The following is a 13,431-nucleotide window of genomic DNA, read 5'->3' as shown; positions in this document are numbered from 1 at the left end:
TATCGAGAAGAAGATGTTGGCTTGAGGCGTTGCCCCAAAAAATGAAAGGTGATTTTTATTGTTTCTTTATTCTTTGTTAGTACCAAATATTAAATGGTATTTGTTGGTATGTTTTACAGCGGAACATTGCTTGGAGGAACAACAATGTTTGAACTGCTCAAGTACAACAACACACTGCAGTACAGAGTGTTTTCCTGGGTATTTCGGCCTTAAATGCATCTTGCCTTTCGGTGAGAACTGTAAACACAGTAAATGTAGTCAGACAACCATTGGTACCTATAGGTGCTCTGATGGTTGTGTAACTGGTTACCACGGCTCTCAGTGCAAAATTCCCTGCACAAGGCCGAAGGGAGACTGTACAAAATGCCCTCAAGGATGTGATGGAACGTTCTGCAATCTGACATCATCTTGTGTTTCTGGATGCCAAGACCAATACTATGGGTCCAAGTGCAAGACTTGTTCACCCAGATGTCAACATTGTAACAGGATAACAGGCAGATGTGATGAGTGTCATGATCCATATCATGGCCTGGACTGTGAATGCACATGTGAACATTCAACTGATTGTGTACAGACATGCGCACCTGGATTGTATGGAAGTTTGTGTTCCAAAAGATGCTTCAAAAACTGTCTAGTTTACCCTGCAAGCAATAACGCTTTGACAAGTAACAGCTCCTACCTGTGCCTTTCTGAATGTCAAAGAAATAGTGGCGAGTGTATCAACGGTTGTGTAGATGGCTGGTCTGGTCCAAACTGTTCCTCTCAGGTTCAGTGTAACTCAAACTGTTTGGGTTGTAATAAAACAGGTGCTTGTGTTGAAGGGTGCTCACGTGGTTACTTTGGTGAGGACTGCAAGCCTTGTTCTAAGACCTGTTACAATCACACATGTCACCCTGAGAGCGGGTCTTGTGTCAGTGGGTGTACCGGGGACAGTATGGACAATTCTGTAAACTCTCCTGTACAAACTGTCTGGATGGTGCCTGTGATGCTAGCACTGGAATATGTGATAAAGGTAAATATTTACTTGATGAATTAAGGAAGAGTTAGACATATCTATTCTGGGATTAATGTACATGACGTCATAAGACGTTATTTGTGGGGAAGCTCTTCTGTGCAAAATGTTGCCAGCTTCAAACTGTACTGATGAAAAACATGCAGGGAAATATAATGCAATTTGAATAATTAAAACAAACTATTTCATAATGGTAGACAGCAGACATACCGACTGTACTGTATGTTTGACGGCAAAAGGTTCCCATAACCATAGTCGGACGGGAATTCTGATAGTGATACCATTCTACACGTAATCCGTGTTTCACAAGAGCGGCCAAACACAGTAGTTTTAAGGGCAATGTCTTTGAAAAACTCGCATTTGATAACAAAAACAGGTAGATATGTAACAGTCGTTCAGAAGATTCATGTTATTGTTGTATATTTCGTGAATAAGTTATATCAATGCTTTGCTTTAGAGACCACCTGGAGCACTTTGACTGTGATATCAACAGGAATGTTTGCATCGTGTATACTTCTGATTGGTGCGATAGTGGGTGTCTTCCTTTTCCGTCGTTGCCGCAAAAGATCCTCAACAGAAAGGTTGGTGTTTTAATCTCTATTTTACAAGTAACTGTTAAGTATACTCAACACTTTTTGTCACGTCACTAATCGTTGAAAGTCGCTTTTAGGTTAATGTCATGTTTATGTACAACTAGTACAAAATTGTCAGGCGACTTCTGAGATGACTCTATCAGCCTATCAAGTCTATCGATATGATCAATTCCAAACAGTTTACGTACAAATATGTGGAAATTATCTGTCAATCTGATTCAGGTTGAAGTTATGACTTGTGGACTATCTCAGCGTTTTGCAATAGATGAAAGCGAAATATAAACGTAATTTTACACACCAACTTAACAGAATCAATGTAACTCAGAACTCAGGCTCACTAATCACAGGTACCGTGTAGAAGTAGACAGAGTTGGGACTTTGATATTAATGTTTCACACACGGACTGTATGTTTATATCATGGCCAAAGGAAGTTGAAACCTCATTGAAACAGCGACCATCGTTCAGAGTGACAGCTCAGTGTTGATAAATACATCAGAAACCTGTTTCGTTAGTCAGTTCATTTCACTGCTGATCAGGCAGCAAAGTCGTATCTCCGTGGAAGGTAAGTTTTTTATTTGAACAACACCAATCAACCACATGTTTATGTCACTCGCAACGTATTGTTAATTTAAATCACAATGAGGTTAGACATAATATAATCCCTCTTTTTATGTTCATTTCAGGACAGCGATGAACATTCACGTCATACTAAGCGTTGTGCTTACGTTGTTGTCGACACACGGTAATTTTTGTTGTTGACGTTATAAGCAGTAATATCATTCTTTACACAGTGTGTTTCGACTGAACAGCATTCATTGTTGTAGCAAAGATAGATGCTATTGGCGTGTGAAGTTACGTTTGGTTTGTCCCAGCCCCCGGTAATGTGTAAAAAAGTTGACTTTCGTGAGTGGGGCAACTGTTCTCAAGCGTTTACTGACACCAAACTAATGCAATGAATTTCGAACCGGCGTCATAGTTTGTTCCACTCTACAGTCAGTTAGAATAAGTATTTTCGTTGTTCGGATACTGAGGACCTATTATCAACCTTCATGTTTCATATGTCTTCTCATTTGTGTTTTGTATTTCTTGTTTTCTGAATAGTCATCATGCCATTGTAGTCTGGCAGGAACTGTACTGCCCTCTTCGTCTGTCTACTCTTTACTGTACTTACTGCTGAAATTAACATTATTTTTACCATTTTAATTGAGGGATTTTAAGATTCAATTACTGTAGTTACTTCTGTGATTGTAAATTATTATAATAACTCCATATCATTTCGAGAAGAAGATGTTCCTTAAAGGTGTTGCTAAAAAAACGAAAAGGTGAATATTTATACAATTTGTTTCTTTATCCTATGTCAGTACCAAATACTAAATGGTATTTGTTGTTATGTTTTGCAGCTGAACATTGCTTGGATGGCCAAAAATGTTCGAACTGCACAAGTACAACAACATACTGCACTTCAGAGTGCTTTCCTGGGTATTTCGGCCTCAAATGCATCCTGCCTTGTGGTAAGAACTGCAAACACAGTAAATGTAATCAGGCGCTGCGTGGTACTTATAATTGCTCAGGCGGTTGTGTACCTGGTTTCTATGGTACTCAATGCGACGCCGCGTGCACTCGTCCGGAGGAAAAGTGCACAAGATGTCCTCAAGAATGTGATGGAACGTTCTGCCATCTGGCATCATCTTGTGTTTCTGGATGTCATGACCAATACTATGGGACCAACTGCAAGGATTGTTCACCCAGATGTCGACATTGTAACAGGATAACAGGCAGATGTGATGTGTGTCATGATCCATATCATGGCCTGGATTGTGAATACTCATGTGAACATTCTTCAACAACTGATTGTATACAGACATGCGCACCTGGATTGTATGGAAGTACGTGTTCCAAAAGATGCAGCAAAAACTGTCTAGTTTACCCTGCAAGCAATACCACTTTGACAAGTAACAGTTCCACCTCGTGCATATCTGAATGTCAAAGATACAGTGGAGAGTGTATCAACGGTTGTGTAGATGGCTGGTCTGGCCCACACTGTTCCTCTCAGGTCAAGTGTAACTCAAACTGTTTGGGTTGTAATGAAACAGGTGCTTGTGTTGAAGGATGCTCACCTGGCTACTTTGGAGAAGACTGCAAGCCTTGTTCTAAGACCTGTTACAATAACACATGTCACCCAGAGAGTGGGTCTTGTGTCAGTGGGTGTATCCGGGGACAGTATGGACAATTCTGTAAACAGTCCTGTACTACCTGTCCTGGAGGTGTCTGTGATGCTAGTACTGGAATATGCGCTGAAGGTAAATGTTTAATTAGATGAGTTGAGAAAGAGTAAGACATATCTACTCCGGGATTAGTGTACTAGACGTCATAAGACGTCATTTGTGTGCAAACTGTACTGATAAGAACACCTCCTTTGTGTTGTTGAGAGCTAAGGGTCTTTAAATGTTGTCCACTGCAGTCTGTACTGATGACAGTTGTTTTACAGGATCAGGTCTTCTAAAATGTCGCATTTGATAATAGAAACATGCTCTTCATTAGTCAGAATCGTATACTGACTTTAATTTTATTAGCATTTCTTGCGTCTTCGAAAATATTTGTGTCGCCTTTTTTTGTATAGTGTGATCACATGGTGAAGTTTTTTAGAACCATACCATCTGTAATTTTGACTCAGTGATATTGACACGGGTTTTTTTTCACGGATAACTTATAATCAATTCCATACCATATTCGTCAGTAGGCCAAGTATTAATGATTTTGACTTCAACCACCCGCTATTACAGCTATACTATAATCCGTATGTTTCAGAGACCACTTGGAGCACCATGACTGTTGTATCAACAGGAATGTTCGCATCGTGTATACTTCTGATCTGTGCGATAGTTGGTGTCTTCCTTTTCCGCCGTTGCTGCCAAAGATCCTCAACAGAAAGGTTGGTGTTTTAATCTCTATTTTGCAAAAAAGTGTTAAGTATACTGAACATTATTTGTCACGTGACTAATCGTTGAAAGTTGCTGTTGTGTACAACTAGTACAAATAGAGTTAATTTGTCATGACGACTGCTGAGATGACTCTATCAGCCTATCAAGTCTATTGATATGATCAATTCCGACCAGTTTACTTTCAATATGTTGAAATTATCTCTCAATCTGATTTAGGTTGAAGTTATCACTTGTTGACTAACTGAGCATTTTGCAACAGATGAAAGCGAAACATGAACGCAATATTACACACTAACAGAATCAATGTAACTCAGGCTTACTGATCACAGGTAACGTGTAGAAGTGGACGGAGGTGGGACTTTGATATTATATAACTCTTGCGTACATTTCCAGGGACAATCAAGGAGATGAGTCGACACATACTGAGATATCAAGGCCAGTGGAAACATCAGAGTACTATGCAATGCATCGATACTGGAAAATAGACGATTACGACGAAGTATCTCACCCGCAAGATGAGCAACAAGAGCGGGCAGAGTCAGAAGATTATGATGGAGTATCGCAGCGGCATGGGCAGCACCCAGGACCGGCAGTGGAAGAAGATTACGATGACGTATCGCAGCAGTATGGGCAGCACCAAGGACCGGCAGTAGAGGAAGATTACGATGAGGTATCGCAGCAGTATGGGCAGCACCAAGGATCGGCAGTGGAGGAAGATTACAATGGAGTATCGCAGCGGCATGGGCAGCACCAAGGACCGGCAGTGGAGGAAGATTACGAGGAAGTGGCTCAGTCGCATGGTCAGCAGCAAAGACCTGTTTTCGCGGATTCTTTTTCTGGACCACCTGACGTCGAAGTCAACACTAATAGTGATCCCGCACTTCCTCTTGTGACGAACAACATTCCAGGGGCACTTAACACCAAAGACCATTGTGGTGATACATCAAGCAGCTCAGCAAGTGCTTCCCAGTCATACACTCCCTTAGTGAGGGACATTTTTATCGATGATCCAGAAACCGTTGTCAGATATATTTCACCAACTGTAGATAAAACCTAGAGTTTGACAGTAGAACACACCAACACAAAACTTGAAAGTACGATATGATGTACTTTTAAGTTTTGTGTTGGTGTGTTCTACTGTTTTTCTTCGTGACCTCACAAATTTCTAATTTGTTTTGAATGACTTCAACAAGATACTTTTTTTCAATTCAAGAAGTTCGTCATTAATATGATATCAGAAAAATGAATCAAATGGATAACAGGCTTTATTATTTGTAAAAAGCAAATTAATGTGACAATTGTGTGAACAGATCATTTAAAATCATTGACGACACCAAGGTGTTCGCGGAAAGGGTAAGCGTGATCTGCTATACCTGTATCCCTCACCACTACTTAATGGTTATCCGTGAGATAAGCCAAATGAGCTTGGTTCAATAGTAGAGGGATTTGGACTAAAGGAGGTAGACACCCTTTACTATCTGTGTCACATTTACTTTGTTGTTTTAGTTTCACGTTGCCGTCTGAAGCTATTTCCTTCATGTGTATATCGTCTTTGTTTACGTCAGTGATGTCTTTGTAGATGTAAATAGTTCTTGTTGACTTCATTTTTTATTATGACCATAGTCAAGCGATTTCCCGAACTAACTTTGAGGCCCAGAGATCACAGCTTAAGCATTGGATGCTTTCTTAAAAATATTTCTGGTATAAATTCGTGTGCACATTTGTCAAATAGTAAGGTTTCTGTTGCTCAAAATATATTTCCTATGTTTGTTCTGATCGATTCCGCTTATTTTCAGGTAGGATTTGTAAAATAACAAAGAAAAACAACTTCAAATTCACATTTGACCAAAGCATATGTCATGGAATGTCATTAAATGTCATAAGCTTGACTGCACACGTAAGGTCCAATGCAACTACATCCCCACAGAATAACCATTTCGCACTTTTATTAGCCACCATCAAACATGAGCATGTGAGAATGTTTGATGAATAAAAAAAAATAATCACTCCTGCAAACTCTGAACCATAGGACTAACACCATTTCAACTGAGTTAGTTTTTGTAATACGATAGCCACACACAAGTCTTTGTCTGTTTGCCTGTAATACCTGAAATATTCTTTGTTTCAAGATGCTCTAACAATAATATTGTGACTTCATTCTAATTTGTATATATTTTGTTCAAAGAGAAACGATTTCATAAGAGATGACTATTCACTTTTGAAATCAATTTGTTAACGTCGTATCAAGCTGTATGCTACTGCTATTGAGTATTATCAGAAAGCTGCTTTCTAAATAAAGACAGATTTAATAATGCTAAAAAGACTTAACTTTGTTTTCTACGTTCGATTGAACTGATTACTGTAAATGTATGTGAAAACGTACAGCAGCAATGAAATTGTACATGTCTCAAAGGATATATATCTGTCAATACATTTACAGTCTACATGATCACGGCTTCATTGAGTCCCACGAAGAAGGTACGGGTCCTTTTCTTTTTTCACTACATGGAATCCCTGGAACGATTAATGTCATCACCAACACACCCAAGATTGCCATGATGACATCGATGAGACGATGGATGGTGTCTGGCGGTAAATTCTGGGAATTGATAGAAAACAGAAAACTGTATCAACAGGAGATCGATTTTTCCTTGGGACATTTTCCCATTCTGTACATGCACATTGTGCTGAGATTCTTTAAAATTTGCAGAATTATTCCCAAGTTTTAAAAGCCTCAGCGGAAATGAGGAAACATACTGAAAACCAGTCTCCCATTGGCTATTCATCAGCAGTGTAGATGACCTCTGGCCATAAATCATAGGACTCTATCGACTATGTGTAAATGTGAAGAGCCTGTCGACGTGGGCTGTTGGAATATTGTTCCACATGAAAGGGAAGTTCACTATAGGAAAGTTGAAATCATCCCTTTTATACAATATTGGGGACAGTGAGTGAGTAAGTTTAGTTTTACACCGCACTCAGCAATATTCCAGCTATATGGCAGCGGTCTGTAAATAATCGAGTCTGGACCAGACAATCCAGTGATCAACAGCATGAGCATTGGGGAGAGATGTCACTCTGAATCTTTATGCAAGTGAAACAGTTGAGGCCGTCTCACGTTTAGATTGGTAAATCAGTGGAAGGGCTATTTGATGGTTATTGAACGGTTTTAGATCATCGATATACCTGAAGCTCAAGTTAAACTTCTTGGCCCAATTACCTTGTTTTCATTTTGCCAACCCAAGCAGAAATTCTGATTCATATGCATGAAGAAACAGACCCACAAGGAGGAGAGCACAGTTGGTGCCCATGTGGATGCCTACATCTTGTCGAAATGTTTTACCCCCAAATTGTACTCAGAAGTTATCAATTATAAAGTTTAGCGTTTTGCATATTGTTTGTACATATTTGCTTTGATTTTTGATAAGTTGTTCTGAACCTCTGAAGATGGGCATGTAAGTGTATCTGTGTTTATAAATGACCCATGGATCAAGGAATTAAGTTTTGTGTTAACCAAGTTTATTTATAAATGACCCTTGGATCTAGGAATAAAGTTTGTCCTTATGTTTGTCATATGGATCAGAGGTATACAAAGTTGAAAAATCACAATGTAGATTTAATATCCAGTACAAAGCAGGAATGTTTTATCTTCATGTTTTAGAGTCAATAGCACCGCTGAATGGTGTTGGCAGATTTCTTCAACAGTTAACATACTGACCTCATATGTGGCATTGTTTGATATGTCACGTATACCAACCTCTTTGATCAAACAATTACTGTAATACTGTTTACATACAATGGTTATTTGAGGCATTGTCAGTCGTTATAACTACAAAATGTTCACGCAGGGCAGCCAGACTTTGGATGGCAGCTGGCTGGGACTGAAGTAAAGGAAACACCAATAGACAATGAGAGTTATTTCCAAAAGTTATTTGGTCTGTAAGTAATAGACGACAGTAAGATGTAAAATGAAAATCCGAATTCATGCAGATTTTCTACTGCAGTAATACTCAATATTACAAGTATGGTGAAAATAAAAGTTGACCAATAATCTATCGAACTACCAACCAGATGTTTCTGTCATGTCCACTGAACGAAAGGAATCTGAAACCCTGCATACAGCTTACTGGGCTACACATAGCCATCATATGATTACAGTACACAAAACATTTTAAACATTTTCAATGGAATTAGTTTTTGGCAAATAATCAGGTGAGATATCTAGCGTTTGCATTATACAGTGCAATATGGAGTGTGGGATCTGTTAAAGCTTCAATGCGAAAACATGCCCGTGATATTAACATCATTACACCAACTTTGCATATAAAATTCATGTTTCACACACGGACGGTATGTTTCGATCATGCCCAAAGGAAGTCGAAACCTCATTGAAACAGCGACCATCGTTCAGAGTGACAGCTCAGTGCTGATAAATACATCAGAAACTTGTTTCGTTAGTCAGTTCATCTCACTGCTGATCAGACGGCAAAGGCGTATCTCCGTGGAAAGGTAAGTTTTATATTTGAACAACACCAATCAACCACATGTTTATGTCACTCGCAATTTATTGTCATTTCAAGTCATAATGAAGTTAGACATAATATAATCCCTGTTTTGTTTTTAATTCATTTCAGGACAACGATGGATCTTCACGTCATACTAAGCGTTGTACTTACGTTGTTGTCGATACAAGGTATTTATATAGTTTGCTTAAATTAAACAGTAATCTCATAAATTGAGTGTATTACACAGTGTGTTTCGACTGAACATCATTCACTGTTGTAGCAAAGATAGATGCTATTGGCGTGTGAAGTTACGTAACGTTTGCCCCAACCCCCGGTAACATGTAAAAAAGTTGACTTTCGTGAGTGGGGCAACTGTTCTCAAGTGTTTTCTGACACCAAACTGTCTGCAATCAGGATTTTCTAATGCATCGAATTTCAAACCGACGTCACACGACACACTACAGAATTAGTATTTTCGTTGTTCGGATACTGAGGACCTATTATCAACCTTCATGTTTCATATGTCTTCTCATTTGTGTTTGTATTTCTTGTTTACTCAATGCCATTGTTGTCTCGCAGGAACTGTACTGCCCTCTTCGTCTTTCCACTGTTATTTACTGATGCACTTGACATTATTTTTACCATTTTGTGAGGGATTTTATGATTCAATTACTGTAGTTACTTTCATGTTTGTAAATTATACATAATAACTCCATATCATTTCGAGAAGAAGATGTTCCTTAAAGGCGTTGCTAAAAAGATCAAAGGTGAATATTTATACAATTTGTTTCTTTATCCTATGTCAGTACCAAATACTAAATGGTATTTGTTGTTATGTTTTGCAGCTGAACATTGCTTGGATGGCCAAAAATGTTCGAACTGCTCAAGTACAACAAAATACTGCACTACAGAGTGCTTTCCTGGGTATTTCGGCCTCAAATGCATCCTGCCTTGTGGTGAGAACTGCAAACACAGTAAATGTAGTCAGGCGCTGCGTGGTACTTATAATTGCTCAGGCGGTTGTGTACCTGGTTTCTATGGTACTCAATGCGACGCCGCGTGCACTCGTCCGGAGGAAAGTGCACAAAATGTCCAGAAGAATGTGATGGAACGTTCCGCTATCTGACATCATCTTGTGTTTCTGGATGTCATGACCAATACTATGGGACCAACTGCAAGGATTGTTCACCCAGATGTCGACATTGTAACAGGATAACAGGCAGATGTGATGTGTGTCATGATCCTTATCATGGCCTGGACTGTGAATACTCATGTGAACATTGTATAACAACTGATTGTATACAGACATGCGCACCTGGATTGCATGGAAGTACGTGTTCCAAAAGATGCAGCCTAAACTGTCTAGTTTACCCTGCAAGCAACAACACTTTGACAAGTAACAGCTCCAACTCGTGTATTTCTGAATGTCAAAGATACAGTGGAGAGTGTATCAACGGTTGTGTAGATGGCTGGTCTGGTCCACACTGTTCCTCGCAGGTTCAGTGTAACTCAAACTGTTTGGGTTGTAATGAAACAGGTGTTTGTGTTGAAGGATGCTCACCTGGCTACTTTGGAGAAGACTGCAAGCCTTGTTCTAAGACCTGTTACAATCACACGTGTCACCCAGAGAGCGGGTCTTGTGTCAGTGGTTGTATCCGGGGACAGTATGGACAGTTCTGTCAACTATCCTGTACAGACTGTCCGGGAGGTGCCTGTGATGCTAGTACTGGGAAATGCGCTGAAGGTAAATGTTTACTATGATGAATTAAGAAAAGAGTTAGACATATCTACTCCGGGATTAATGTACTAGACGTCATAAGACGTCATTTGTGTGCAAACTGTACTGATAAGAACACTTCCTTTGTATTGTAAAGAGCGAAGGATATTTAAGGAAATGTAGAACCATGTGGTAGCCTAGTGGTTAAAGCTTTCACTCGTCACGTCAAAGCCTTTTGTTCGATTCTCATTTCTAATGTCCCCCGCCGTGATATTTCAGGAACATTGATCAAACCATACTAACTCATCTAAGGAAAGGTTTCGCAAATATATTTTCCCGCAAAGCTTAAGATTGGCATCCTACCATTTAGCTCATGAATGAGTGAGTTTAGGTTTACGCCACCCTCAGCACTTTTTCAGCTGTCGAGGAATCGAGGCTAGAAGAAACAATCCAGTGATCAACAGCATGGACATCGATCAACGCAACTGTGATAGGTTGACATGTGTCAACCAATTCAGCGAGCCTGACCACCCGATCCCGTTAATCGCCTCTTACGACAAGCATGGGTTACTGAAGATCAATATTCTATCTAGGCTCTTCACTGGCCTGTAGCACATGACAATAGAAACATTTGTTCCCTGAGTTGCTGGCGGCTTTGTGCCCATGTTTTAAGAAATATAACTAATGTTTGAAATATGAATTTTATTTATGATGAAATGTTGTTTACGGAATCGCTCTATGTCTGAGATAATGCCGATGCTGTTTTTAATGTTTAGCTCACTAACTCGTTGACATCAGCCATACCGTCATCTGCTTGACATTGTCAATGATTTTGGTATGATAAGGCATTGGTCAACGAATGATTATGTTCATGTAGTTATTTTCGAAAGCACAACATTTACCTCACATTATGCCAAGCACAGTTCCCTTTTTGCATTACTTTTCTTAAAAGCAATATGTTTATTTTTTCGTATATTTCGTATTGTCTCATTTCGCGAGCACCGGGTTTCGAGTTTCAGTAATTCATTCATGTATAATTTCCTCCACTATTTTGTTTGTTGCGCCCAAATGAATGTCACCCAGTGTGTCGTGCCTGATTCATCTCTCACGCTGATGTCTTATATTTCTTTGTACTGGGTCATTGTTTCTGCTGATGTGCTCTTTTAGATACCACTTAACAAGAAAGTGGTTTTTTCCTGAAACATTAAAGCTTTCCCCCACCGTCTTGCAAAACGAAAGTAATTCTGAAACATTTTTGGATGATACATAAAAGCCGCAGAATCCTTCACTTGCATAGAACAGAATTATATAATGTTATGTTGTTTGGCGTTTTTAGGTTTTCATGGAATGGCTTGTAACAATATGTCATTGTTGACATTTGTTTTGTTTTAATCCTCTTTCTTTTTAGACCAGAATGCCATAGGCGGTGCTACAATTGGAACGTCAACTGCGTTGGTGCTTTTGGTCTTTGGAATCATTGTAACAGTTGGATATTTTCACTGCAAAAGAGTCGTAGCAAACAGGTTTGCATATCATGTGTATCCAGTCAAGCACAATATCATCTTACATACAATTGATCTAGATTATATTTAACATATATCATTTCCAACATACGAAATCGACGTATAGTGTTAGCCATTCCGAGCTCTGAAATACTTTTGAATATAAAGTATAACCTGTTATCTCGAACAACCATATCTAGAATGTACTGACGTCACGAGCCTACGCTCCGGCCCCGAAGGATATACCAAAGGGACTGTTTTTGTCGTATTCGGGATACACAGTGCTTTCTGAAAAGTTGGACATGGTCCAAACTTCGACCTAACTGAAGAACTATGTATGTACCTCCATCTCGAAGTGGCATTTTCTACATTATTAGTTTTGAGGAGCACAAATATATTTAGTATCTGCCCCCAAACATTTGACATTGTTGTGCAAGTACTGTCGGATTTCACGAATGCTGCAACGCATCATTGAATCCAGTTTGCCACAGTTGTTGTAAAGTAGTGCCGGTAATAACATTCTATTTTGCCATCGCATACAGGTGTTGTGCTATGCATTAGGACGTTGATGCCTCGTTACGTGTATTTTAAGTCCTGATCTCTCGAAGGTACAACGCTATCCTTCAAGGTTCGAGATGTTGTTTTTACTGCAATGAACTTCAAAGCTTGTGTGAAGTTCAAGATGTTATGAATTCAGGGCACATTTTAGGGGTGTTATGGTAAGTTTTCATGTGTATCTGTTTTAGAGAAGAAACAGGGCTGTTATTGTTTTTTTATTTTTGCTTGTTTGTTTACAAGGTTGTGTTATAAGAATATAAGGGAATTGCTGTTGTATGTTGTTGAACTGAGGTTGTCCCATTAATATGTTTCAGAGAAGAAACAGCCCAGTTGCCGGCCATGCATCCACAGTGTGGTACAAACAGACGGGGCAACTCATCTTCGAGGTTCCGACAGTCGGAACACATCTACAGTGAAGTCAAGGAAGACGAGATGGGATCAGTCATAGTTTTTCTCTAAATTTATTGACATAGCAAACATCAAACACAGCGTTATATCTGAGTCAAATACTCATACTTGTAATCCTTTTCAGCTTTCAGTCATATGACTCAAACAGAACGTTAGGGAATAGTTCTTGTAACATTTCTATTGAATGTTTAAC

At 39.3% G+C, this 13,431-nt stretch overlaps 2 protein-coding genes across 3 annotated transcripts; both read left to right on the top strand.

Annotated features, from left to right (window-relative positions):
• The first annotated feature begins 1,475 nt into the window (after window positions 1-1,475).
• LOC124267509 (multiple epidermal growth factor-like domains protein 6) lies at window positions 1,476-6,802 on the top strand. Of its 2 annotated transcripts, XM_046702435.1 has the most exons (4): window positions 2,296-2,348; window positions 3,007-3,906; window positions 4,415-4,538; window positions 4,942-6,802. In XM_046702435.1, exons 1-4 carry the CDS (start codon window positions 2,297-2,299, stop codon window positions 5,603-5,605), a joined length of 1,740 nt encoding a protein of 579 aa, XP_046558391.1. In that variant the 5' UTR covers window position 2,296; the 3' UTR covers window positions 5,606-6,802. The 2 variants fall into 2 exon arrangements, with proteins under 2 accessions (XP_046558398.1, XP_046558391.1); XM_046702442.1 differs by lacking the exons at window positions 2,296-2,348; window positions 3,007-3,906; window positions 4,415-4,538 and adding an exon at window positions 1,476-1,593.
• Window positions 6,803-10,100: 3,298 nt separating this feature from the next.
• On the top strand, window positions 10,101-13,431 carry LOC124267485 (scavenger receptor class F member 1-like). The gene is made up of 3 exons (XM_046702406.1): window positions 10,101-10,797; window positions 12,179-12,293; window positions 13,145-13,431. The coding sequence occupies exons 1-3, from the start codon at window positions 10,101-10,103 to the stop codon at window positions 13,287-13,289; spliced, it is 957 nt and encodes a 318-aa protein (XP_046558362.1). The 3' UTR covers window positions 13,290-13,431.

This window comes from Haliotis rubra, unplaced genomic scaffold, assembly GCF_003918875.1.
Source record: "Haliotis rubra isolate DU_JTF1 unplaced genomic scaffold, ASM391887v1 Scf1004, whole genome shotgun sequence".
Taxonomy (NCBI): Eukaryota; Metazoa; Mollusca; class Gastropoda; order Lepetellida; family Haliotidae; genus Haliotis; species Haliotis rubra.
The sequence above is the reverse complement of the archived record's forward strand: the minus strand, read 5'-3'. Positions and strand labels throughout refer to the sequence as shown.

Excerpts from the sequence above, each read along its gene's own strand:
- LOC124267485 (XM_046702406.1), top strand. The coding sequence starts at position 10,101 with ATGCGACGCCGCGTGCACTCGTCCGGAGGAAAGTGCACAAAATGTCCA. Across the intron at positions 10,798-12,178 it reads TACTGGGAAATGCGCTGAAG|ACCAGAATGCCATAGGCGGT; the intron begins GTAAATGTTTAC and ends CTTTCTTTTTAG. Across the intron at positions 12,294-13,144 it reads AAAAGAGTCGTAGCAAACAG|AGAAGAAACAGCCCAGTTGC; the intron begins GTTTGCATATCA and ends AATATGTTTCAG.
- LOC124267509 (XM_046702435.1), top strand. The coding sequence starts at position 2,297 with ATGAACATTCACGTCATACTAAGCGTTGTGCTTACGTTGTTGTCGACA. Across the intron at positions 2,349-3,006 it reads TACGTTGTTGTCGACACACG|CTGAACATTGCTTGGATGGC; the intron begins GTAATTTTTGTT and ends TATGTTTTGCAG. Across the intron at positions 3,907-4,414 it reads TACTGGAATATGCGCTGAAG|AGACCACTTGGAGCACCATG; the intron begins GTAAATGTTTAA and ends CGTATGTTTCAG.